General features: G+C 48.5%; 1 protein-coding gene across 2 annotated transcripts in view; it reads right to left on the bottom strand.

The window, feature by feature from the left end:
* Positions 1–24815, bottom strand: part of HSD17B12 (hydroxysteroid 17-beta dehydrogenase 12) — a 115931-nt gene that overhangs the window by 39831 nt on the left and 51285 nt on the right. For both annotated transcript variants that reach the window (XM_064152464.1, XM_064152454.1), the window contains 3 exons: positions 11682–11792; positions 6229–6293; positions 4777–4821 (listed from right to left, as the gene is read on the bottom strand). In XM_064152464.1, the coding sequence (XP_064008534.1) occupies positions 4777–4821; positions 6229–6293; positions 11682–11792 (221 nt within the window). The remainder of the gene's footprint in view (positions 1–4776; positions 4822–6228; positions 6294–11681; positions 11793–24815) is intronic.

Raw genomic sequence — 24815 nt, 5'->3', positions numbered from 1 at the left:
TCAGCTCCTTGTTCAATCAATTGCTCAAAGCCAACACTTCCAGAACTATGCAGCCCTACTCATTCTTCGGCAGAACACAGGTTTATACCTCCCTCCCAGTGCAATCAGCAGATGGCAATGCTGCAGACAGCAACAACATACTTGCTGGTCCTCACACCCCAAGGACCTCCTGCCACCTCTAAAAGAGAAAGAAAAGCTCCTTGAAGGTGGTGAAGCTATTCCCTGTCCATTTTTAATACCAGACATCATAAACTCATGGAATGGTTTAGGTTGGAAAGGACCTTGAAAGCTCATCCCGTCCAACCCACACACGTGCCAAATCCTGGGCTTTCAGGACATTAATCCAACAGTCAAATGAAGTTTAATTGTTTTCCATGAAATCAAAGGCTGTGACACAGAGAGGTGAAGGGATACAAGAAAACAGAACTTGCTACAGGAATTGTAGATGGAAACAATAAGGACAAACGAGGATTTGGGCTCTTCAGCACTTGCCAGTTAGTGAAAAGCCTCAGAGCTTTTGACCTGGTGTTCTATTCCATCTCAGAAATGTGGTTACGTTTGTGTCTCAGAACAAGATATCAAAAAAAAGAGAACCCAACTGTAACACAAAGCCATGTTACCTCAAGTGTCACTAAGCAAAGCTCTGCTTTTTAAATCCCTCCAGAAGCATCAGATGAGATTCTGACAGAAACCATGACACTTCCCCATAGTACTTCATCTTCTTCCTCATTTACCTGTCAACTCAGCCCTTGCATAAGGCTCTAATAACTCTCAAGCTTCCCTGAGAAGACACCACACAAACTCATCATTCTATTTATGGCACTATCAAGACCCAAGGCACTTGTTGGTTTGTGGATAACATGAAGATGGGGTCTTCTCTCTCAGTGTATCCCTTCTTACATGCTCATAGCCCCTAGGAAATTGAATGAGCTGCCCAAAGGATCAGAGAATCAAAGAATGGTTTGGGTGGGAAGGCACCTTTAAAGGTCACCTATTGCACCCTCCATGCAGTCAGCAGACATGTCTGCAACTAGAGCAGGTTGCTCAGAGCCCCATACAACACTGCTTGGAATGGTTCCAGGGATGGGACTTCTACCACCTCTTTAGGTAACCTGCCCCAGTGTCTCACCACCCTCAGCAGTAAAACATTTCATCCTTCTCTCCAGTCTGAACCTTCCTCTTTTAGTTTAAAATCATCACCCCTTGTCCTGTCACAACAGGTCCTACTAAAAGGTCTGTCCCCAGCTTTCTGATCAGCCTCCTGAAGCACTGAAAGGCCATCAGAGGTTCTCCCTGGAGCCTTCACTTCTCCAGGCTGAACAACCCCAACTCTCTCAGTCTGGCCTCACAGCAGACAGAGGAGCTGGAGATGCTATGAGCAAAGCTTGAATGAGCACTAGCAAAACCAGCTCTGCCTCTACTCTGCCTTTATCTTTTCAGCAGACATTCACATCCTTGCCTATGAAATCCCTGCTCTCTTCCATCCCAAACTTTACAGTTTCCATCAGATTTGAAGAAAGAATATTATTATTAAGGAGACTTAAAAGGCTCTAGAAGAGATGCTATCAACCTGAAATACTGAAACAAATACAGGATTATAGCCCCAAAATAAGAGAATCCCAGCATGGTGAGGGTTGGAAGGCACATCTGGAGATCATCCAGTCCAATCCACCTGCTTAAGGCAGGGGCACCCATAGCAGCTTGCCCATGATCACAGTGCCCAGCTATGTTTGGAATCTCTCCAAGCAAGGAGACTCCACAACCCCTCTGGGCAGCCTGCTCCAGGACTCCAGCACCCTTCACACCAAACAAGTTTCTCCTCATGTTTAGGTGGAAATTTATGTAAAAAAACCACACAGCCTTTCTCTAAAATTATTTGTTTCCTCTCATGATTCTCTAGTTCTATGGGTTCTCCTGAAAAAAATGACTTGCAGATGGCACATCCCTCTAATGTGTTCCTCTCCCCAAACTAGTAAGCATCTGGCATGCCGACTGTTTAATTACACAGCAGGCTCAGGCAGGAGGGAATATTTTCAAGCCTGGAAAACCTTCTGCTCAAACTCTTCTTGGACCCAGCAGCAGGAACTGCTCAGGGTCATAAAAGTTCTCAAGCAAAAAGGAAAAAACCACAAACCACTATTAACAGGCGCTGCGAAGATCTCCAGTAAGTTTGTGTGTGCATCTGAGGAACTGTAGGTGCATAGATTCAGCTAAAGTAGACTTCAACCATTCCTCTACTCTACCACGTTCAGAAACAGGTCTTTAAGTAGCTCACCTGTAGCTTTCCTACTCTAAACATGTGCTACCGGGCAGACTGACACCCCCAAGCCCTCCCAAAATTCTTTGATCACCAAATACTGCACTCCCTCTGCTGGCACAGCACAGATGTGGCACCTAAGCAGAGGCATTCTACTCGTAGAGGCATTCTACTCATAGCACTCATTACACAATCACAGAACGTTAGGAGTTCGAAGCGACCTCTAAAGATCAACCAGTCCAAGTCCCCTGACAGAGCAGGATTGCCTAGAGTAGATCATATGGGAATGCAGCGAGGTAGGTTTTGACTGTCTCTGGAGGAGATGACTTCACAGTCTCTCTGGGCAGCCTGCTCCAGGGCTCCAGCACCCTCACAGCGAAAAAGCTTTTCCTTATGTTCACATGGAACCTCCTTTGCTTCAGCCTGCACCCAGTGCCCCTTGTCCTGTCATTGGACATCCCTGAACAGAGCCTGGCTCTCTCCTCCTGACATTGCCCTGCACATCTCTTTATCAACACGAATGAGGTCACCTCTCAGGCTCCTCTGCTCCAAGCTCAACAGGCCCCAGATCCTTCAGCCCCTCCTCAACAGGGAGATGCTCCACTGCCTGTAGCATCTCTGTGGCTCTGTGCTGGACTCTTTCAAGCAGTTCCTTGAAGTCACAGAATCACAGAGTTAACCAGGTTGGAAAAGACCTCTAGGATCATCGAGTCCAACCTATCACATAACCTTTACAACTAACTATACCATGGCACTAAGTGCCTCATCCAGCCTCCTCTTAAACGCCTCCAGGGATGGTGACACCACCACCTCCTCAGGCAGCCCATTCCAATGCAAATCACTCTTGCTGTGAAGAATTTCTTCTTAACGTCCAGCCTAAACATGCCCTGGCATTGCTTGAGGGTGTATCTTCTTGTTCTACCAGTAGGTGCCCGGCAGAAGAGACCAACCCCACCTGGCTACAACCTCCCTTCAGGTAGCTGTAGACAGCAATGAAGTCTCCCCTGAGCCTCCTCTTCTCCATGCTGAACACCCCCAGGTCCCTCAGCTGCTCTTCACAGGGCTGTGCTCCATGTGCACCAGCCTTGCTGCCCGTCTCTGGACACATTCAAGCATCTCAACATCCTTCCTAAATTGAGTGGCACAGTACTGGACACAGGACTCAAGCTGTAGCCTAATCAGTGCTGAGTGCAGGGGCAGAAAGACTTCCCTGGTCCTGCTGGCCACACTGTTCCTGACACAGGCCAGGATGCCATTGGCCTTCTTGGCCACATGGGCACACTGCTGGCTCATGTTCAGCTGCTGTCGACCAGTGCTGCCAGGTCCCTCTCTGCCTGGCTGCTCTCAGCCACTCTGTCCCCAGCCTGTAGCACTGCTTGGGGCTGTTGTGGATAAAGTGCAGAACCCTGCACTTGGACTTGTTAAAACTCCTGGCATTGGACTGTGCCCATCTCTCAGCCTGTCCAGGTCCCTCTGCAGAGCCCTCCTGCCCTCTAACAGGTTGACACATGCTCCCAGCTTGGTGATGTCTGCAAACTTACACATGCTGGACTCAATCCCCTCATCCAGATCATCAGTGAAGATACTAAACAGGACTGAGCCCAGCACTGATCCCTGGGGCACACCACTAGTGACAGCAGCCAACTGGATGTGGCTCCATTCACCACCATACTCAACATCCTTAAATCTTCTCCTGAAAAAGGTCCTTCTTGAACTGAGGGGCCCAGAACCAGATACAATATTCCAGATGTGGCAGAGCAGACAGACAGGAGAACCTCTCTCAACCTACTAACCACAGTCCTTCCAAGCCACCCCAGAATGCCAGTGGCCTTCTTGGCCACAAGGGCACATTTCTGGCTCACAGGCATCCTTCTGTACACCAGGACTCCCAGGTCCCTTTCCCCTCTGCTGCTCTCCAACGGGTCAGTGTTCAGCCTCTACTGGTGCATGCCGTTGCTCCTTCCCAGACCTCCAACTACACTTCTTCAGACTTACACTGGGTATAGCTCTGTTAACATTCAGAAAGCCTCCCAAATGACTTCTGTAAGATAAACTGTTCACAGAATCCCACAATCCCAGCAGGGTGAGGGTTGGGAGGGACCTCTGGTGATCATCCAGTCCAATCCCACCACTAAAGCAGAGACACCCATAACAGCTTGCCCAGGATTACAACAGCCAGGTGAGTTTGGAGTCTCTCCAGGCAAGGAGATTCCACAGTCTTTCTGGGCAGCCTGCTCCAGGGCTCCAACACCCTTACACCCAAGAAGTTTCTCCTTATTTTCAGGTGGAACTTCCTGGGTTCCAGTTAGTGCTCACTGCTCCTTATCATATTGCTGGGCACCACTGAAAAGAGTCTGGCCCCATCCTCGTGCCTCCTGCCATAACCTCCAGGTTACTCTACAACAAGAAGAGTCTGTGGTCTAAGAGGTAAAAGTAATTGCTTCAGAAAAGTAAATATTATTGGCTTACTGGTTGGGAACTCAGACAAAAAGAACAAATGTTGGTAACAATGCGCTTACCTTACAAACAGACATGATGTTAATGTTGATCATCTGGTCAATTGTCTGCAAAAAAATGAAGTTTTGTGAGTTAGCTGTCAGGATTTACTCTCTTTCTGGGCTTGAATGACACAAGACAACCACCTTTACTCCTCTTCTTCCTGCTTAGGTATCAGAAACAGTGACAGGTGGTCAAAGCAAAGTGTGCGAACTGCTCTTGGTTAAGTTCTATCTGTGATGAGGAACCCACACTAAGGAGGACAACTCAGATGTATCACAAGCACACTGAATTTCTTAACACTGCTTTCAGTATTTGAGAGCCTGAATAATTCCTGATACTTCAGGAATATTTCATGTCTGCATTTAGCTCTTCATTTTGTAACTGGTTTAATAAGTTTATTCATTATGTGAGAAAAAAGGTGTTTTTTTTTGCTAGACATTAAAGCTTAAAGGTGAACCAAGACTCCAATGCATTTATCAACATTTCAGCAGAAAACACACAAGCACAGTTGACCCACTGAGCTACAGGGGGGTTGGAAACCACCTCATGCAGTGAAATGTTTCACCATCAGAAAACACACAAGCACAGTTGACCCAGTGAGCTACAGGGGGGTTGGAAACCACCTCATGCAGTGAAATGGTGCAGCATCAGAAAACACACAAGCACAGCAGATCCAGTGAACTACAGCAGGGTTGGAAACAACCTCATGCAATGAAATGGTTCATCATGGTATACAATGCAACCAAGATTGCCCCTACATCACAAGCTCCCTATACCAGTCATATTTCTGTTTCACAACAAGGCTATGCAGCTTCTCTATGAAGTTGCTTGCTCCTTTCCCTTTAATCATTTAAAAACCCCTCCATTAGGTAAAGCTGGCAGTGAACAGCCAGATGAGATCACAGACAGAGATGGAATTCAGATAGCGACTGCCTGAAACAGAATCATAAAATCATAGAATCAGTCAGGGTTGGAAGGGACCACATGGATTGCTCAGGTTGGTGGTGGAGTTGCCATCCCTGAAGACGTTCAAGAGAAGACAGGATGAGGCACTGGTGCCATGGTCTGGTTGACTGGATAGGGCTGGGTGCTAGGTTGGACTGGATGATCTTGGAGGTCTCTTCCAACCTGGTTGATTCTATGACTCTACTAGGGCCCTCTAGTTTTCCCTCTGAAATGGCCAGGGACACCTCACACTAGATCAGGCTGTCTAGAGCCTCATCCATCCTGGCCTTAAACAAGTCCAGGCATGGGGCTTCAACAAACAGGGAAAAACAGGCAAAAAACATCACTCCAACAAAGAAGAAAGCCAAGACTGCCTCAACTTCATTGTGTTATGCTGGTTGCTTGTGGAGCCCTCATTCTAATCAGAAAACTGTTTTGTGGGTACATCAGACAAACCTAAAGACTTTTCCCATCTCCATGAAGTACATAATGCTGATAATGACGACACAAGGAGGTATCACATTTACCTTATCCAGGTCTGGAACATCAAGAAAATATTCAGGATAACCGTAGGATACCCCCACATTGTTGACTGAAAAGCAAGCACAGAGGTTGAATTAGACCAACTTAGATGCCATCTGATTTCTCGTGTCCAATTAAGGACACTTCTCAAGAAATACTATTGCAATTTGGCATCTAAAATATTTTAACTCCTTCAGCCAAGTTTCCTTAACTGTAAAGATGCTGTTATAGCCGGGGTAGGAGAATACACTAAACACTCTAAATGTGTAAATGCCGATCCAAAAATGGTTTAGAAAGGTGACATTTGGTGCACCGTATCCATCTTTGACAGCTTTTCAGAGCACAGGGGAAGCATGGCAGAATCATACAATTCTTGGTTGGAAAAGAGCTTTCTAAGATCCAGTTCAACCATCAACCCAACACCACCATGACCATTAAACTGTGCCCATATGTTTCTGGAACACCTCCAGGGACAGTGACTCTACTGCTGTCTTGGGCAGCTTGTTCCAATGCCTGATCACTCTTGTAGCAAAGACTTTCCTCATATCCAACCTAAACCTCCCCCAGAACAACTTCAGGCCATTGCCTCTCAGTCTGTATCACCTGATACAGACTTCTGCCTGATCCTAGGCAGAAGAGACCAAACCCCACCTGACTGCAACTCCTGCCAGCTGTAGAGAGCAATGAGGTCTCCCCCTCCGCCTTCTCTCCCTCATACCCTGCCAGTGCACTGCTGCAGCACCAAGCTCTGCGGCCCTGCAGAAATCGGATGTAAAAGCAAAGAGCAGATCTCGGTGCCCTGCAGGACACAAAGTGAAATGAACACTTTTTGCGTTTCGATCAATAGCAGTGCAATAAGACAAAAAAAACCACAAGCAAACAACCTTCTGCTAAGTCCTCCCCATACCTCTCCAGCCCAGCCACTCCCTTCCCCAGGCGTACGGAGGGCTGCAAGTCACCAGTGGCTTCGGGACAAGCACCACGACTCTCCCCAGCACCGACAGAGGAAAGCAACGAGTCTGGGGGAAGTGAAAGGGGGCGGCGAGGCCCGACGCGGTCCGCCGGTGGGCTCGGAGAGGGGCCCGGTGAGGTGAGCGCCTACGGGGGCCTGACGGGGGAGCAGTCAAAGCAGCCTGACCCGCCCTGTTCCGCCCAAGGCAGAGGAGCGGCCCAATGGGGCCTCACCCGCTGTGGGGAGAGCAGCGGCCCGGAGGGGTCTGTCCCGCCGAGGGGAGAGGAGCAGCCGAGAGAAGCCCGGCGCGGCCCGCCAGAGGGGAGGGGAGCGGAGCGGCCCGGAGGGGTCTGTCCCGCCGAGGGGAGAGGAGCAGCCGAGAGAAGCCCGGCGCGGCCCGCCAGAGGGGAGGGGAGCGGCCCGGAGGGGTCTGTCCCGCCGAGGGGAGAGGAGCAGCCGAGAGAAGCCCGGCGCAGCCAGCCAGAGGGGCGGGGAGCGGCCCGGAGGGGTCTGTCCCGCCGAGGGGAGGGGAGCAGCCGAGAGAAGCCCGGCGCGGCCCGCCAGAGGGGAGGGGAGAGGCCGGAGGAGCCCGGCCCGGCCGAGCGGAGGGCAGAGCAGCGGCCGGGTTCGCGGGTCGGCCAGTAGATGGCAGCCGGAGCCCGGTGCTCGGCGCGGAAGGGAGCCCTGGCGAGGCTGGCTTCCCGCAGCACGGCAGCGGTGCTGGAAGGAGATCCTGCTCTGCTCCCAGGACCGGGCTCAGGGAGCTCCACCTGCGGTCCCTGCCACCACCCCCACCAGCCCACCTCGGCCCCGATCTTTCTTGTCAGCGGAGAAAATTAAGCAAGAGAACGAATCTATTACTTAAACACGTTTTTAACAAGGTTTTCTTCTCAGACATAAACCCCATCCTCAAATCCCAACACACAAGTACGGGAAAACTTCCAATCCTGTTAGAAAACTGCCTCAAACTTAATGAAGCTTCTTGAGATGAGAGACCAAAAAACCCCACACCCAGTAAAAGGCAAGCAAATGGGATCTCCTTTCCCTAAGTGTCTGTTGTTCATCTTACGCAAGTGAATCGTGTGACATTTGGTTGCTGTGGCAACCTTTTACATTTATATAGTGTCTTACACCCCAGAGAATCACCAAGTGCAGCTCAGCCTCACTGCACACCTTCAGGGCAGGAGTCTGTGAAAAAAAAAACCCCAGCCATCCCAGCAGAACATCCTTGATGCTGTTAAATAAATCCAGTAAAGCAGCCTCCACACCTGTACCTAAAGCTTTCTTAGCATCCAAACTGAAACATATTTTGGTATCAATAGAGACAGAGGAACGAGGCAGGGGAGAATTCTGGCCCAAGCACAGCAACTTCAATCCAAGAACCACAGAATCAACCAGGTTGGAAGAGACCTCCAGGCTCATTCAGTCCAACCTAGCACCCAGCCCTGTCCAGTCAACCAGACCATGGCACCAAGTGCCTCATCCAGGCTTTGAACACCTCCAGGGATGGCAACTCCACCACCTCCCTGGGCAGCCCATTCCCAAGGCAAAGCACTCTCCCTGTGAGAGATTCCCTCGAGCCTACAGGTCCTTTAAGTCCAGCTCTTGGTGTATTTATGGAAACAGTTCATTAGTCATGTTGTGTGGCTGCAGCTTTTTTGAGTTGTTCACTTTTAGATATCCTTCAAAAATGCAGGCATGGAAGAGGACAGGGAGTTGGTGAATCCCTGACAGACGTTTGCTATATTTAGTAAGTTTTAAAGTGCCAAAGCAAGCCAGATTTTCTTTCTTTTCATCCTAAAATAAACTATTTTATTTAAGGTCTGTCTCTCTGGAAAAGGTTATGGGTGTGAGCTGTGGTTTGGGACTAACTTTGGTTATTCTTTTCCAAATGGCTCACTGGGGCAAACAGAAAACTCCCAGCCCTTTCTGCAGTCTGGGTCTCAGGTATGTTACTCTTCCACTTGAAGCAATCATTTATCTACCAGATCATATTTTGCAGCAAATTGGACATGAAAGAAAAAAAAAAACCCACAGCATTTTCAGTTTGAACAGTTGGAGAAGACCTCTAAAATCATCAGGTCCAACCTTCAGGCATATACTACCTAGAGAAAAAAATATATATCTGAGTAACAACAGGGTAAGAGAGTGTCCAGCTCAAACTTCTTGGGAGAATTCCTAGTGATTTGAGAACAGCAAGAGGGAAAGTTCCCACCTCTGCTTGTTTAACATATTGCTGCAGCTAGCACATGTTGGAAGTCACTGACAGACGCTGTTTTGAACACACAGCAAAACATTATGCAAACTCTTTAAGCCTTCCTATGTGGGTGAGAAGCAGCTTCCAAATAAGAAGTTTACAAGGATTTCAATCTGTAAGTACTTTAGGCAGACTCTCTGCAACTACAGCATCAGAAGCTCCAATCTTCAGCAATACACAAGGAGAGACTCCTGTGTTTAAGGTTAGAAAATAAACAGTTGGCATCCATCCCTGGCTGTGGTACTGACACTTTGCATACCTGTTCCAGATGAGACTCCAAAGAAGAGCATTTAGTGGAACCCGAGACCTCGCCCCTGTACTACCAACACTTTTCACAAGGAAAAAGCTTTCGTCACTCTGAGGGTGCCAAAGCCCTGGAGCAGGCTGCCCAGACAGGTTGTGGAGTCTCCTTCTCTGAAGGTGTTCAAAACCTGCCTGGATGTGCTCCTGTGTGATCGTGTGCTGGCAAGGGGGGCTGGACTAGATGATCATTCAAGGTCCCTTCCAACCCCTATCATTCTTCGATTCCCATATCTGCTGGCTTTTGAGGCCAGATAAGGCCTCAAAAGAAGAATCTACAGAGGGGCTCAGCTAGCAAACAAGCAACTCTAGAGCATTTGGTTGCTATTTTTAACCTGGTTTTAGTCAGGGTGTTCACAAAAATAAAAGCAAGAGCTAGGCTCTGTCTGAGGAAAATGCATGTTTCTCTGTAATCAGCTTAGGCTTTAGCACCCACTTGGAGCAGTCAGGCTCTTGTGACTTTGTTCACCATCACCTTCTCGTAAGCTAGGAAATAACAGTACCCAGTCTGGTTTGGATATGTCCCTCACACACAAAATGGTGTTTGGAGGCATGTGAGTGTTACTCTATCCTGCAGCAATTGGTCCGTGCCAGGCAGTTTGCAAGTCTCATATTCCTTGAGCTGATTTTGACAGGACAGGTTACAATCTGTGTTCATTTTTAATATCTTCAACATTTTGGGAACTTATTCCCTTCAAAAATAAGGAAGCATCTTTGTCACAACCACTATTTTACCCCAAACACCTGGTTGGCAGTTGGGGTTACTTCAGCTGAGTAGTTAAACACTGGATGTGATGGGAGTCATATGGACCCAAACCTAGGAGATTTAACAGAGAACGATTGAGCTTGATCCTTTTTATATTGTTTCTTTAAACTGAGGGTTTTTTAATAGACAGGCATTATGTGCAAGCATCATACAAGATTTACCTATTAGCCATAGCATGTCAGCATGTGGGAAACAAGTCTGAGTTCGAGCTCCACTTACTGTACTTTAGTGAGGTGAGTTTTGTAGTGAGAAACACCATATTAGGTAGGTATCTGAGCAACTCTGCAACAGGTGAGACCAGTGAGACAGTGGAATGGGTTGCTGAACACCTCCCTCTCTGGGGGTGTTCAAGGCCAGGTTGGATGATGCTTTGAGCAACTTGTGCTAGTGGAAGGTAACCCTGCCCATGGCATGGGGGTTGGAACTAAATAACCTTGAAGGTCCCTTTCAACCCAACTCATCCCATTTTATGATTCTATGAAAACAGCAAAAAACTGATAAGCAACTGCTTTACCCCAGGGTGCAGAAAAGATTCAGGCTGTGAAGTTTAAACTCTCCTTAAAGACTTTTGAAACCACCCCAGTTTTGCATTCCACAAAGAAACTGTAAGGATCACCTTGTACCTCCACCCCACTTACATACACTCCTGTGGCATCACATCCTCAAGCATGCTGCATTGCTCCCACCTCAGCTTACCAACACCACCAGAATGCTCTCTAAACCTTGCAAAGCAGGAGCCAGTTCCTTGATGCTGTGTTGCAATGATTAAATTTCAACAGCTCTGTAATTAAAAGTTAATGGTTTTCCCACAGGGCTCTACTGCTAAGCTGGATCTAACTGTCTAGGAGCTTGCTTGGGTTCTGAGACAGCATTAGGTCATAAACTAAAGAGCCTTTAGCAATCAGAGGACAATGCACTGAAAGCATTTGACAAGCATCACAATCACTAGTGTGCAGACACACACACACACACATCTTGTGTGGGCTATCAACAAAAAACCCCAAACCCTCACACTGAGCTAAAAAAAACAAACACCCACACTGAGCACGCAGCAACATGGCTTCAGTCAGGCAAGTACTCACCCCTGTGAATTGGTTTTGGTAACTTTCAATCTGGGCAAAAGTTAAGGGGCATGTCAAGACCAAACACCAGGAGGAAAAGCCTAGAAAGATCAGCTACCAACCTAAAACACCTATCTCCAGGCCTTCCAGTCCTGCTTTGATTCTGCTGTAAATATCTTCTCTCTCCCCGAAGTCTGCCACAATGACTTTGGTTTCCACTTTGTACTTCTCCCCTAGAAGAGAAAAAAACACACAAAACAAAAATCCAAGTGTTCAGTGGTGTCAGAGAGCTGAGTTATCATTCAGAAATTAAAACTGTATCAGCCCTGGAATCACAGATTCTGTGATCCAATTCATATAGTTGAATTATCACTCTTAGATTAAGGATATGTTTTTAGTTCACAAAACATTAAGTAACTAATATTACACCTTAATATTTCCACCTCTGTGAGAGGAATCACTGAATTTTTAACCTAACTTGCACAAAAAGGTTGTGATATTAAGCTGCTTCTGGTGAGAACAAACTCTAAAGTGATTCCAAACATTTTGCTTGGTCTGCAGAGGAGCAACCTGAGAGAGCATCTGAGCAATGCTCAGCAAGAGCAACACAGTGTGAGACAAGAGGCTGGGGCCAGGCTCTTTCCAGTGGTCCCCAGCCACAGGACAAGGGGCAATGGGCACAAACTGGAATCCAGAAGGTTCCACCTGAACATGGGGAGAAACCTGTTTGGTGTGAGAGTTCTGGAACTCTGGAGCAGGCTGCCCAGAGAGACTGTGGAGTCTCCTTGTCTGCAGAGATTCCAAGCCCAGCTGGGCATTGTGATCCTGGGCAAGCTGCTATGGGTATCCCTGCTTTAACAAAGGTGCTGGACTGGATGATCTCTAGAGGTCCCTCCCAAAACTCCCACCGCGCTGTGGGTTGCTTCAGAGTAAGCAAACCAATTTTCTGTTGCCCTCTTTTTTGCCCCCTCCACTCTTGACTGCTGGTGCCAGCAAACTATTCTGAATATTTAGTATTTGTACCACAAAAATCAGGAGTGGAACACGTGGGTGAAGAGGAGCAGCACTTCAAGTTTAATCATGCCCAAACCGCTCTGACACGCTGCCATCTCCATCCTTAACAGGAAAGCCAACTCCATTTTGAAGAAGAAAGCCAACATTAAAAATACTTTGTGTAAGGAGCACCTCTGCTTCCACGATGCCCAATTCACAGATCCACGATTTAATTACAATGAGCTAAAAAAGCTGCATCAACTCCTCTCAGGCTTCAAAGGAGCAGAACAGCAGCTCACAACATCCAAGCAGTATCTCTTACAGCAGGGCAGGAGGCAAGCGCAGCACTTCACAGGGGCACCTCTCTACAGCCCCAGAAGGGTTTCGCAGCACTTTACCCCTTCTGCTTCCCCACCAAGGCCCTGAGCCATTCATAAAAAAGCGAGGGGAAAGCCTCATTCACAAAGCAGATCATAGAGCAGCCTGATTCCCATGATGCTCCTTCCCATTCAAGGCAAAGCCGCGACTCCCATGATCCCGCCATCCATTCATGCAGAATCATGAAGCCACTCTCAACTCGCTGCCTCCCTTCCCCCCACCTTGCATGGCAGAGGAAGTTATTTCTCCTCCTTTTTTTTTTTTATTTCTCCTCCTCTTTTTTTCTCTCCCCTCTACTCCCCCCCAGCCTTCCTCTCCTCATCTCTCCTGAACAGCTGCATTGTTTCCAAATCCCCCGAGAAACGTTGCTATGTCAAACCACGACGTAAATAGCATTAAGCCCCTACTGCAGCAGCCAGCCTTGTGATCGCGTCAGAAGAAAATCAAGTTCAACGTTGAGAGCACAGGAGAGGAGAGGAGAGGGAGGAAGGGGAGGGGGTTGAGTTGAAACAGTCTATTTTTGGCCACAGCTGCTCTAATATTTAACATCCACACTTGAGTTCTTACAGGACAGCGAATTAAAAGCAGCCTTAGAGGCATAACTAATACGTGCGAGCAGAGCCCGAGTTGCACACTGCCACACACGTGCTGGGTTTAAGCCATTTTTATTTGGGAGCAGGGGGAGAATCTGCAGATTTCTCCTTGCCACATGGATGCCCTGGGAAATGGGAGTTGTTTTAAAGATCCAGACTCCATCCTGATGGCTGTGCTCAGGCCCTTTTCTAACCAAGTACTCTTCATTAGGACTGGTAGTGATCGATCCCTCAAAGCCTCCTGAAATCGCTACACAGATGCAGAAAGGAGAAGGAAGGGCAAAAACAAACAGATAAGGATAAATCCTAATAATATAAGTAGATGAAAACCATAAAGCTCTCACACCACTGTTCATATAAAGGCCTTCTTGAAGGGTTTTTACCCTTCAGAGTAGTGAGAACACAAAAGATCCCAAGTCTAAACATCACCAGCTCTCAGTTTATGATGTGTCATAGAATGGTTTGGGTTAGAAAAGATCATCTAAATTCCAACCCCCTGCCACAGGCAGGGACACCTTCCCTTAGACCACATTTCTCCAGGCCTGGAAGCCTTCAGAAAATTAGCAAAGAGCTGCTACACTTCATCAAGGCTGAGAAAGACCTTTAAGATCATCGAGCCCAACCATAATGCAGCTACCATAACCACTAAACTGTACCCTGAAGCACCACATCTAAACGTTCCTTGAACATCTCCATCCTCCCTGGACAGCCTGTTCCCATGCCTTCAAGTGGTTGAAAGATGCACCACCATCACCCCTCAGGATGAAAGCTTGGGTAGTACAGTGTACAACAACGGCAGAAAGCACAAAGCTTCCTACTGGGATGGGCCAGAGGACATAGTCTTGGTGTAGCTGCTCACTGCAAATGTGCACAGCTGCCTTACCCCAGCAGATGCCACTTGCTGACCAAACCCTTCCACACAATTCCACAGAATCATTTTGATTGGAAAAGACTTTTCAGGTTGTGTCAAACAGTTAACCCAACTCTTACCAAGTCCATCACAAATTCCTGTCCCTCAGCACCACATCTGTTGGAAGGTAGGAGAGCCCTGCAGAGGGACCTGGACAGGCTGGATGGGTGGGCAGAGGCCAAGGGGATGAGATTTAACAAGGCCAAGTGCAGGGTTCTGCACTTTGGCCACAACAACCCCAAGCAGCACTACAGGCTGGGGACAGAGTGGCTGAGAGCAGCCAGGAGGAAAGGGACCTGGGGGTATTGATAGATAGTAGCTGAAGATGAGCCAGCAGTGTGCCCAGGTGGCCAAGAGAGCCAATGGCATCCTGGCCTGCATCAGGAACAGTGTGGCCAGTAGGACAAGGGAGGTTCTTCTGCCCCTGTGCTCAGCACTGCTCAGGCCACACCTTGAGTACTGTGTCCAGTTCTGGGCCCCTCAATTCAAGAAAGATGTTGAGGTGCTGGAACATGTCCAGAGAAGGGCAACAAAGCTGGTGAGGGGCCTGGAGCACAAATCCTATGAGGAGAGGTTGAGGAAGCTGGGGGTGTGCAGCCTGCAGAAGAGGAGGCTCAGGGGGGATCTTATTACCGTCTACAACTACCTGAAGGGGCATTGTAGCCAGGTGGGGGGTGGCCTCTTCTCCCAGGCAACCAGCAATAGAACAAGGGGACACAGTCTCAAGTTGTGCCAGGGTAGGTCTAGGCTGGATGTTAGGAAGAAGTTCTTCCCAGAGAGAGTGATTGGCATTGGAATGGGCTGCCCAGGGAGGTGGTGGAGGCACCGTCCCTGGGGGTCTTCAAGAAAAGACTGGATGAGGCACTTAGTGCCATGGTCTAGTTGATTGGATAGGGCTGGGTGCTAGGTTGGACTGGATGATCTTGGAGGTCTCTTCCAACCTGGTTGATTCTATGATCTACATGGTTTTAATACCCCTCTAGGGATGGGGACTCCACCACTGCCCTAGGCAGCCTGTTCTAGGGCTTGGCAACCCTTTTGGGGAAGAAATTGTTCCAATGTCCAAGCTAAACTTGCCCTGGTGCAGCTTGAGGCTCTTTCCTCTTGCCCTACCACACACAAGTATAGTATGGGTAAAAAAATGCCAGATAACATTTTAAATGTTACGCAATGTTCAACAGCTCCAAGCTTCAATGAACATGCACAAGCCAACACCTCCCCCCTCAGCTTCTAAAGACAATGCACTAAAAGATGGATTTCTAAGGTTCACAAATGCTTGTACTACAGGTCATACAGAATTCCAGCATGGCATGGGGGTGGAAGTGACCTCTGGAGATCTAGTCCAACCTTCCTGCTAGAACAGGATCACACACAGTGGCTTGCCCAGGATCACAATAACCAGATGAGTTTAGAATCTCTGCAGACCAGGAGACTCCTCAACCTCCCTCGGCAGCCTGCTCCAGAGCTCCAGAACCCTCACACCAAACAAGTTTCTCCTCATGCTCAGGTGGAACCTCCAGTTTGTGCCCATTGCCCCTTGTCCTGTGGCTGGGGACCACTGGAAAGAGCCTGGCTCCAGCCTCTTAACCCCACAGGTCCTTTATCTCTTGCTGAACATTGCTCAGATGCCCTCTCAGGCTGCTCTTCTCCAGGCTCCACAGCCCCAGGGCTCTCAGCCTTTCATCCTCACAGAGCTGCTCCAGGGTCTTCAGCATCTCCTTAAGTCAAACAACTACAAAACCCAGGACAAATGCACCCTTTAGTAATACTTGCCTCCATTTGGTCCCTCTGACTCCTACCATCTCAAGACACATCACAGCTCCTAAAATCAGACTCACCAAATCACAAACCCATTCTCAAGCCAGGATCAATCAATAAGCCTATCCACCCAAATACTATGCTCAGCATTATGAGCTTTCCACAGTGAAGCTTGTCCTGATTACTCAGCTGACTGAAAAAAACAACCCAACACACCACAAACCAAGCAGCCTATGAATCCAGCTGCAGAGGCAGACAGTCGGGGGGGCTGTGCAGATGAGGCATCACAACATTTCCAGATGTCAGTGTTATTTTGATTTCATCAAACTCAGCTTTGATGCTCCCACAGACAACTCCTTGCTCCAGCATGAGGGATTCCAACATTCAAGAGAATTGTGGCCAGCGGGACAAGGGAGGGGATTCTGCCCCTTGGCTCTGCTCTCCTCAGACCTCACCTGCAGTACTGTGTGCAGTTATAGAGTCCCTAACACAAGCAGGACATGGAACTGTTGGAGCCAGTCCAGAGGAGGCCACAAAGATGCTCAGAGGGCTGCAGCAGCTCTGCTCTGAGGACAGGCTACAAGAGTTGGGGCTCTGCAGCCTGGAGAAGAAAATGCTTCAAGGAGACCTTGTAGTGGCTTTCCAGTATCTAAAGGGAGCCTACTGGATGGCAGGGGAGGAATTATTTACAAGGTCTTGTAATGACAGGATGAGGAGGAATGGGTTTAAACTGGCAGAGGGGGATTGAAACTGGATGTTAGGAAGTTCTTTACAGGGAGAGTGGTGAAATATTGGCGCAGGTTGCCCAGGGAGGTTGTGGATGCTTCCTCCCTGGAGGTGTTCAAGACTAGGCTGGATGAGGCCTTGAGTGACCTGTTCTAGTGCGAGGTGTCACTGGCCATGGCAAGGGGTTGGAACTGGATGAGCTTTGAGGTCCTTTCCAACCTAAACCATTCTATGTGTGACCAGCCTCATGCATGCCCTGGTCAGCACTGTTTAACCCTTGGATGCTTTTCCTCATCACTGACTCAAAATCCTCGCTATGGTTGAAGCTGCACAAGAAGGTGGTCACTCATGGGGAGGCTTACTCACTGATCAGATCCCCTCTCAGGCTGCTCGTCTCCAGGCTCAGCAGCCCCAGGGCTCTCAGCCTTTCCTCCTCACAGAGATGCTCCAGACCCCTCAGCTTCTTTGTAGCCTCTGCTGGACACTCTCCAGTAGTTCCCTGTATCTCTTGAAGTTTGAAGGCCAGATTTGGACACAATACTCCAGCTGTGGCCTCACTGGAGCAGAGGGGATTAAGTACTTCCCCCCTCAAAACAAGTCCAAAATATTTGAAGCCTTTTCTCAAGTTTGAGGAACACAGGAGGAGGTTCAAGGATGTCAAGCTGCACCTGGCTCAGATGATGGAAGGCTACAAGAACATTAATTCACCTTGAAATAGATCACTAAAGGCCAGAAGATCTGCCAGATTCAGTCAGGCTTCAAGCTAAGCTCAGGAAAGTGAATCTTGTCATTTCTGGGCAAGATGACTAAGAAGATGATGTCCTGATCCTCCCCAAGTGTCTGTACTTCAGCCTCTTGTATTAAATACCCACATTTAGTCTAAATCTCCCCTCTTCCAGCTCAAAGGCCTTGCCCCTCATCCCATCACCTCAAGCCTTTGTGCAAAGCCCCTCCACAGCTTTCTTGTAGGCCCTGAGATCTTAGAGTAGCTCAAGAGAAAACCACCACAACTAAGAGACTTCAGGAATGCTGCACACTGAACTTAGGAATTTACTGGAACAAAGCTGTCAGCTACACAGATTTAAGTAGTAGTATCTTCTATTTTCTGGGAAAGAAAAACCAAACAACCATAAAAACCACAGAAATCTTTTTGTTGCAAACAGCCTCCAAGACCATCTGGTACAACCACCCACCCAACACCACCGTGGCCATTAAACTATGTCCCACAGTGCCATGCCCACATATTTCCTGAACACCTTCATCAGCGTGGCGACTCCACCACCTCCTTGGGCAGCCTGTTCCAATCCCTGAGCACTCCTGCAGCAAAGACATTTTCCCCCCATCTCCAACTTAAGCCACCCTGGCACAATTTCAGGCCATTTCTTCTATCACCTGATATTAGAAAGAAGAGACCAACTCCCACCTCACTGCATCCTCCTTTCAGGGAGTAGAATTAAGACATCAGTTTTCAAACGGCATTCAAGGCTTAGAAGACAATTTACTCCAACTGCATTATCACTTGTGGAGGTGAAGTTAAGAAAACACTACTGATCTTTTTCAGTCCAAACTTTCTTAAGACCCAGTGTCACTTCCTGGACATATCTAACACCAACAACTACCAACTTGAGAGCATCAAATGAGGACTTCAAAGTTTTCAGTTAGAAAGTAACTGGCAACAAACTTCAAACCTGCATTAACACCATAAAATGGTTTGAGTTGGAAGGGACCTCCAAAGGCCATCTAGTCCAACCCCACTGCAGGCAGCAAGAACATCCTCTACTAGACCAGGTTGCCTAGAGTGTTGTCAAGCCTCACTTTGACTATCTCCAGGCATAGGGCTTCAATTACCTCTCTGGGCAACCTGTGGCAGTGTTCCACCACCTCCACGGTGCAGAACTTGTTCCTAACATCCACTCTAAATCTGCTCTTCTGTAACTTCAAACCATTGCACTCACCCTGTCCTTGCAGGCCTTTGCGAACAGTTCCTCTGCAGCCTTCTTGTAGCCCACTTTGGGTCCTGGCAGGCTGCTATCAGGCCTCCCTGGAGTGCCATGGTCTAGGTGATTGGACAGGGCTGGGTGCTAGGTTGGACTGGATGATCTTGGAGGTCTCTTCCAACCTGGCTGATTCTGTGATACTCTTCTCCAGGCTGAACACCTCCACCTCCCTCATCCTGTCCTTTTTGTGGAGGTGTTCCATGCCCCTGATTGTTTCCATGCTGCTCCATCAGGTCCATGTCCTTCCTGTGTTGAGGGCTCCAGAGCTGGGTGCAGTACTCCAAGTGAGGTCTCACCAGAGCAGATCAGAGGGGCAGAATCACCTCTCCTGGCCTGCTGGCCACAACATGCACTCACCTACAACCAAATACCTACTTACACTTCCAAGCAGGAACACTGCTTAGCTACAGTTGGGTTCTCATGGCTCCTGCAGCTCATTCCCAACTCCACCACCTGTCCTGCTGTGCTAGTTTGAAGCAGGCTAGAATGTTTGGGTGAGGAGAACTAGATTATAGGCTGTAAAAAGAAAACAAGGGTGATGTCTACTTCACTCACAGGCTTGCTGAGATGTATAGGAGCAAGAAACAAAACATCAGATAATCACTCTTGCTCGGGCTGCTGGCTGAGCTGCACCTTCCTAACACACCCTCCATTTTGGGCTAACCCACTTTGCTTCTCACCCTCTGGCCAAACCTCCATTCTTCCTTGGGACTGGGGTAAGGTTGAGAGGGGCAGGGGAAAGGTGCAGGGGCGGTTGAAAGCCCCTCCTGGGGACTCAGGTCTCTGGGAGGGGAGTTGTGTTTCTGTATTACCTTTTCCCTTGTCTATGTCTGTCTATAACTGTATATACTGTAACTATCTGCTTGTATATGGTGCTAGCTGTAAATAAAAGCTTCATTCGTATTTCCAGAGCTGGCTGAGTCTAGTCTGAGTGATTGCTAAAGTGTGGGGGGTGGGGAACACCCAAACCACCACACCTGTGAAGCCACCAGCTAAACAACCAACAAAATGAAACCCTTCTTCTGGCAGCTGCCCTAAGGACAAGCTCTCTCTAAAGTTTTTGAGTTTTTTCCCCCCTGCTTGACTGGTTTCCACATTCTTTATACCACAGCCTCTAGGTAATGAGTTCCTCCAGAGAAGTTGTCCTCAAGGCTGCTCAGAACATACCTACTGGCAGCAGTGCAATTAGCAAAGCTTTTCTGCTTCCAAATTGATGGTTCTTGAAGCAGCTGTCAGCACACAGCGTTTGAGATGGCTTGGATCATTCCATTATTAAACCAGAATCACCAAGGCTGGGAAAGACCTCTGAGATCATCAAGTCCAGCCTATGACCTAACACCACCACATCAGCTAAACCATGCCAAGTGCCACATCCAATCTTTTCCTAAACACCTCCAGGGATGGTGACTCTACCTCCCTGGGCAGTCCATCCCAGTGCCTCATCGCCCTTTCCGTGAGGAATTGCTTCCTAACATCCAACCTTAACCCTCCCCTGCTGCAGCTTCAGGCCATGTCCTCTTGTCCTGTCACAAGTGCATGGGAGAAGAGCTTGACCCACACCTGACTACAATTTCCTTTTAGGTAGTGGAGAGAGGGCCCCTGAAGTCTCCTCTTCTCCAGCTGAACACCTCCAGCTCCCTCAGTCTCTCCTCATATGACTTCCCATTCAGCCCCCTCACCAGCCTCATCGCTCTCCTCTGGACCCACTCCAGCCCCTCAACATCCTTGATACAGCGCATCAGGAAACAACCCTGCTAGATGGTGTTCAAATAACTGCCTCCATTGGCAGAGAAGCTTCTTTCTGTTCCCCCTTGAAACTTGGGATGTGTTTAATAATGTTACCTTTTGGTCAGGCACTGGAATGGGCTGCCAGGGAGGTGGGGTAGTCACGGTCCCTGGAGGTGTTCAAGAAACACATGTGGATGGCACTTGGGGATGTGGTTTAATAACCACGGTGCAGTTGGCTTGATGGTTGGACTCTGTGATCTTAGAGGTCTTGTCCAACTGGAACCATTCCAGGATTCTCTTTTAAACAAGGTTCTGGAACTGTGATATAGCATGAACTAAAGCAGCAACCATAGTGCTAGTGCATGGCATCTTGATGACAAGATCAAATATGCTTCCATAAACTCTCTGTAAACTGTATCCAGAAGTGGTCCACAGCCTCCAAAGAGGAAAGTCACGCTTCCTGCTTGTTCAGTCTGTGACCTGTGCTCTGCTTCTTTAAAGAACACAAAGCAGAACTGTCCTCCCATGGCAAACCCTAAGATACCAAACCATTTCGTGAGCAAATCCAGCACTAGAACACATTGAGGACACACTGAAGAAGTCTTTAACAACTTGTAATTCAGCTGCTAAACTTTGTTGCTCCAATTGAGCAGCGTGTTCAGAGCATCTGCTCTCCCTACAACATCACTCCAGCCAGGACAACGTGAATATACACACAAAAACCCCAGATCCAGGTCAGCTGGCACTGAACATTCCAAAAGACATCTCAGTGCTGCCCTTGTGATGGTGATTATGCAACCTGCAGTTGTGCATCAGTCTCACTCCCAGTACAAGCACATCCTAAGAGCACAAGAAAGGCTTCTTCTGAAATAGAATGAGCACACCTGATCCCCAAAAGCCCTCTCCTGAGTTGTGGCAGGAGCTCCATACAGAAGTTTCAAGCTACCTTAGAAGCCTTCAAGTGGAGCATCCCAAGGAGGTACACAGCCTTGACTAAAAAACAGTCACCAACCTTGTGTGACAAGATCTGAAGAGACTGCAGAGACTACAGAGTTTTCCAGCATGGCAAGGTTTGGAATGGACCTCTGGAGATCATCCAGTCCAACCACTCTCCTTAAAGAAGGGCCATCCATAGCAGCTTGCCCCAGAACACAGAATTAGGGATTGGAAGAGACCTCTGGAGATCTTCGGGCCAGAGCGGGACCAGGGAATCTAGCTCAGGTCACACAGGAACACATCCAAACAGGGCTGGAAAGGCTCCAAGAAGGAGACTCCACAACTCCTCTGGGAATCCTGTTCCAGTGTTCTGTGACCCTTACAGCAAAGTTCTTCCTCATGTTGAGGTGGAACGTCCTGTGCTGCAGTTTCCATCCATTGCTCCTTGTCCTACCCCAAGGCATAACTGAGAAGAGCCTATTCCCTTCCTCTTGGCCCCACCTCCCAGCTATTGACAGCCATTGATCAGATCCCCTCTCAAACTTCTCTCCAGACTAACCAGCCCCAGGTCCCTCAGCCTTTCCTCATCAGGCAGTGCTCCAGGCCCTTCAGCATCCCTATAGCTGTCTGTTGGGCTCTCTCCAGTAGATCCCTGTCCTTCTTGAACGGGGGAGCCCAGAACCAGATGTGATATTCCAGGTGGGGTCTTCTCTAGAGCAGAGTAGTGATGGGGGAGGAAAACCTCCCTGGATCTGCTAGCCACACTCCTCTTACTTCCCCTCAGGATCCCACTGGCCTTCCTGGCCACAAGGGCCCATTGCTGTCCCATGGATAACTTCTTGTACACCAGCACTCCCAGGTCACTCTCCAACAAATCACTTCCCAGCCTGTACTGGTGCAGTTTATTGCTCCTCCCCAGGTGCAGGACTCCATACTTATCCTTGCTGAACCTCATTAGGTTCCTCTGTGCCCAGCTCTCAGTCTGCCCAAGTCCCACTAAATGGCCTCACAGTCTCCAGGTGTCTCAGGTAGGCCTCTCAGCTTCACATCATCAGCAAACTTGCTGAGCAGACTGTCCCATTATCAGTGTCACTGATGAAGATGGATACTGCAGGCACATATTGCTAACAAACACCCACTTCAGCAGAAGATGAGACTCGAGGCCATCTCAGTTGCAAGAAGAAATGCTCTCTGTCACCTTAACATGCACACAGAGGAATCCCATGGTATTTTCTGTCTAGAAAAGGGTTTCCTATGCCATGAAACACCTAAAAATCCCAGGAAAGAGCACTGATATCAACAGAACTAGACAGGCTCTGTGCTTCAAAAGAGCACAACAGCTGACATGAAGGAAGTTGAAGGTCTTGAGTCATCATTCCACTCACTTTGCATCCCCTCACAAGATAAGACAGTTTCTGGAAAACTCCTTAGATCCTGCTGATCAAAAAACTTCTGCAGACTTCATTTCTCACTGGATCTCGGCAGATTGCACAAATGAATAACCTGAGCCCCGAGAGGTGGACTGAGCAGAATCTCATGAGGTTCTAGAAGGCAAAGTGTAAGGTCCTGCATGTAGCTTGGGGAGATCCTGGACACCTATCCAGGCTGGGAAGAAGATGACATTGAAAGCAGTGCTGCAGGAAAGGACTTGAGGGTGCTGGTGGATGAGAAGCTGGACATGTGCCAACAGTGTGAGCTTTCAGCCCAGAAGGCCAATGGCAGCCTGAGCTACATCAAAAGCAGCATGGCCAGCAGATGCACAGAAGTGATTATGCCACTCTCACCTGGAGTACTGCATCCATTTCTGGAGCCCTCGGCACAGGAAGGACATGGACCTGATGGAGTGGGTCCAAACAAGGGCCACAAACATCATCAGGGGCTGGAGCAGCTTTGCTATAAAGGACAAGCTGCAGGAGCTGGGGGTGTCCAGCCTGGAGAAGAGAAGGCTCCAGGGAGGCCTGATTCCAGCCTGCCAGTAGCCAAAGGGGGCTACAAGAAGGCTATAGAGAGACTGTTTGCAAAGGCCTGCAGGGACAGGATCAGGGTAATGGTTTGAAGAGCAGATTTAGATTGGATGTTAGGAACAGTTCTGCACCATAAGGGTGGTGGAACACTGCAATAGGATGTCTAGGGAGGTAATTGGAGATATTCAAGGTCAGGCTTGACAGGGCTTTAAGCAACCTGATCTAGTTGAGGATGTCCCTGCTGAGTGCAGAGGGCTTGGACTAGATGACCTCTGGAGGTGCCTTCCAATCCAAACCTTTCTGTGATTGCAGGTGGATTTCTTATGAGTTGTGGTTTTACTTTGCTCCTATTGGAAAATCATGGGTCAGGATGAGACCTGAGGAAGCTTTCTCCTAACTGATCCCCACACAAGCATCTCTTTTACATTGCTGACTGGAGTATTTGAGTTTCTTGCTTGAAATACTCCCTTATTTCAGCACTACTACCATTTACTACAACTTTACTGAAGAAAGAAGCCCTAATACAGGTTCTTACAGGCAGCAGCTCATTGCCTAGGACGATGCAATGAAGGAGTTTAGAGCAGGTTATCCAGACAAAACCAAAACCAAAGGGGGAGACAAATAAATAGAGGAGAAACAAGAGAGAAGATAAATAGAGAAGAAAGCTACCTATAATCAATGTGTATACTTGGGAACACAAGGAGTAATAGGAACATGCTCTCAACAACTGTGGGTTAGAGTGATTCTCAGAACCCCAGCACGGTGGGGTTTGGGGAAGGGCCCTCTGGAGATCAGCCAGTTCAACAACTCTGCTAAAGCAGGGCCACCCACAGCAGCTTGCCCAGGATCACAATGGCCAGCTGGGGCCAAGCTAGAAGATGCCACAACCTCTCTGGGCAACCTGCTGCTGGGCTCCAGCACACTCACACCAAGCAAGTTTCTTCTCATGTTCAGGTGGAACCTCCTGGGTTCCAGTTCATGTCCATGACAGCACTGGGCACTACTGACAAGAGTCTGGTGTCATCCTCTTGCAGCCCAGCCCATTAACTCTTGCTGAGCACTGCTCAGATCCCCTCTCAGGCTGCTCTTCTCCACAGCCCCAGGGCTCTCAGCCTTTCCTTCTCACAAAGATGCCCCAGGCCCCTCAGCATCTTTGTAGCCATCCAATCATCCTTGTGGCTGAAGTCCATAAACCCAAACTTGCTTCAAGCACCAGATGAAGTTAACAGCTACATAAATTGTAGCATTATGATGACTTCAGACAGCTGCTGTG

This window comes from Pogoniulus pusillus, chromosome 1 (assembly GCF_015220805.1).
Source record: "Pogoniulus pusillus isolate bPogPus1 chromosome 1, bPogPus1.pri, whole genome shotgun sequence".
NCBI classification, from domain to species: Eukaryota; Metazoa; Chordata; class Aves; order Piciformes; family Lybiidae; genus Pogoniulus; species Pogoniulus pusillus.
The sequence above is the reverse complement of the archived record's forward strand: the minus strand, read 5'-3'. Positions and strand labels throughout refer to the sequence as shown.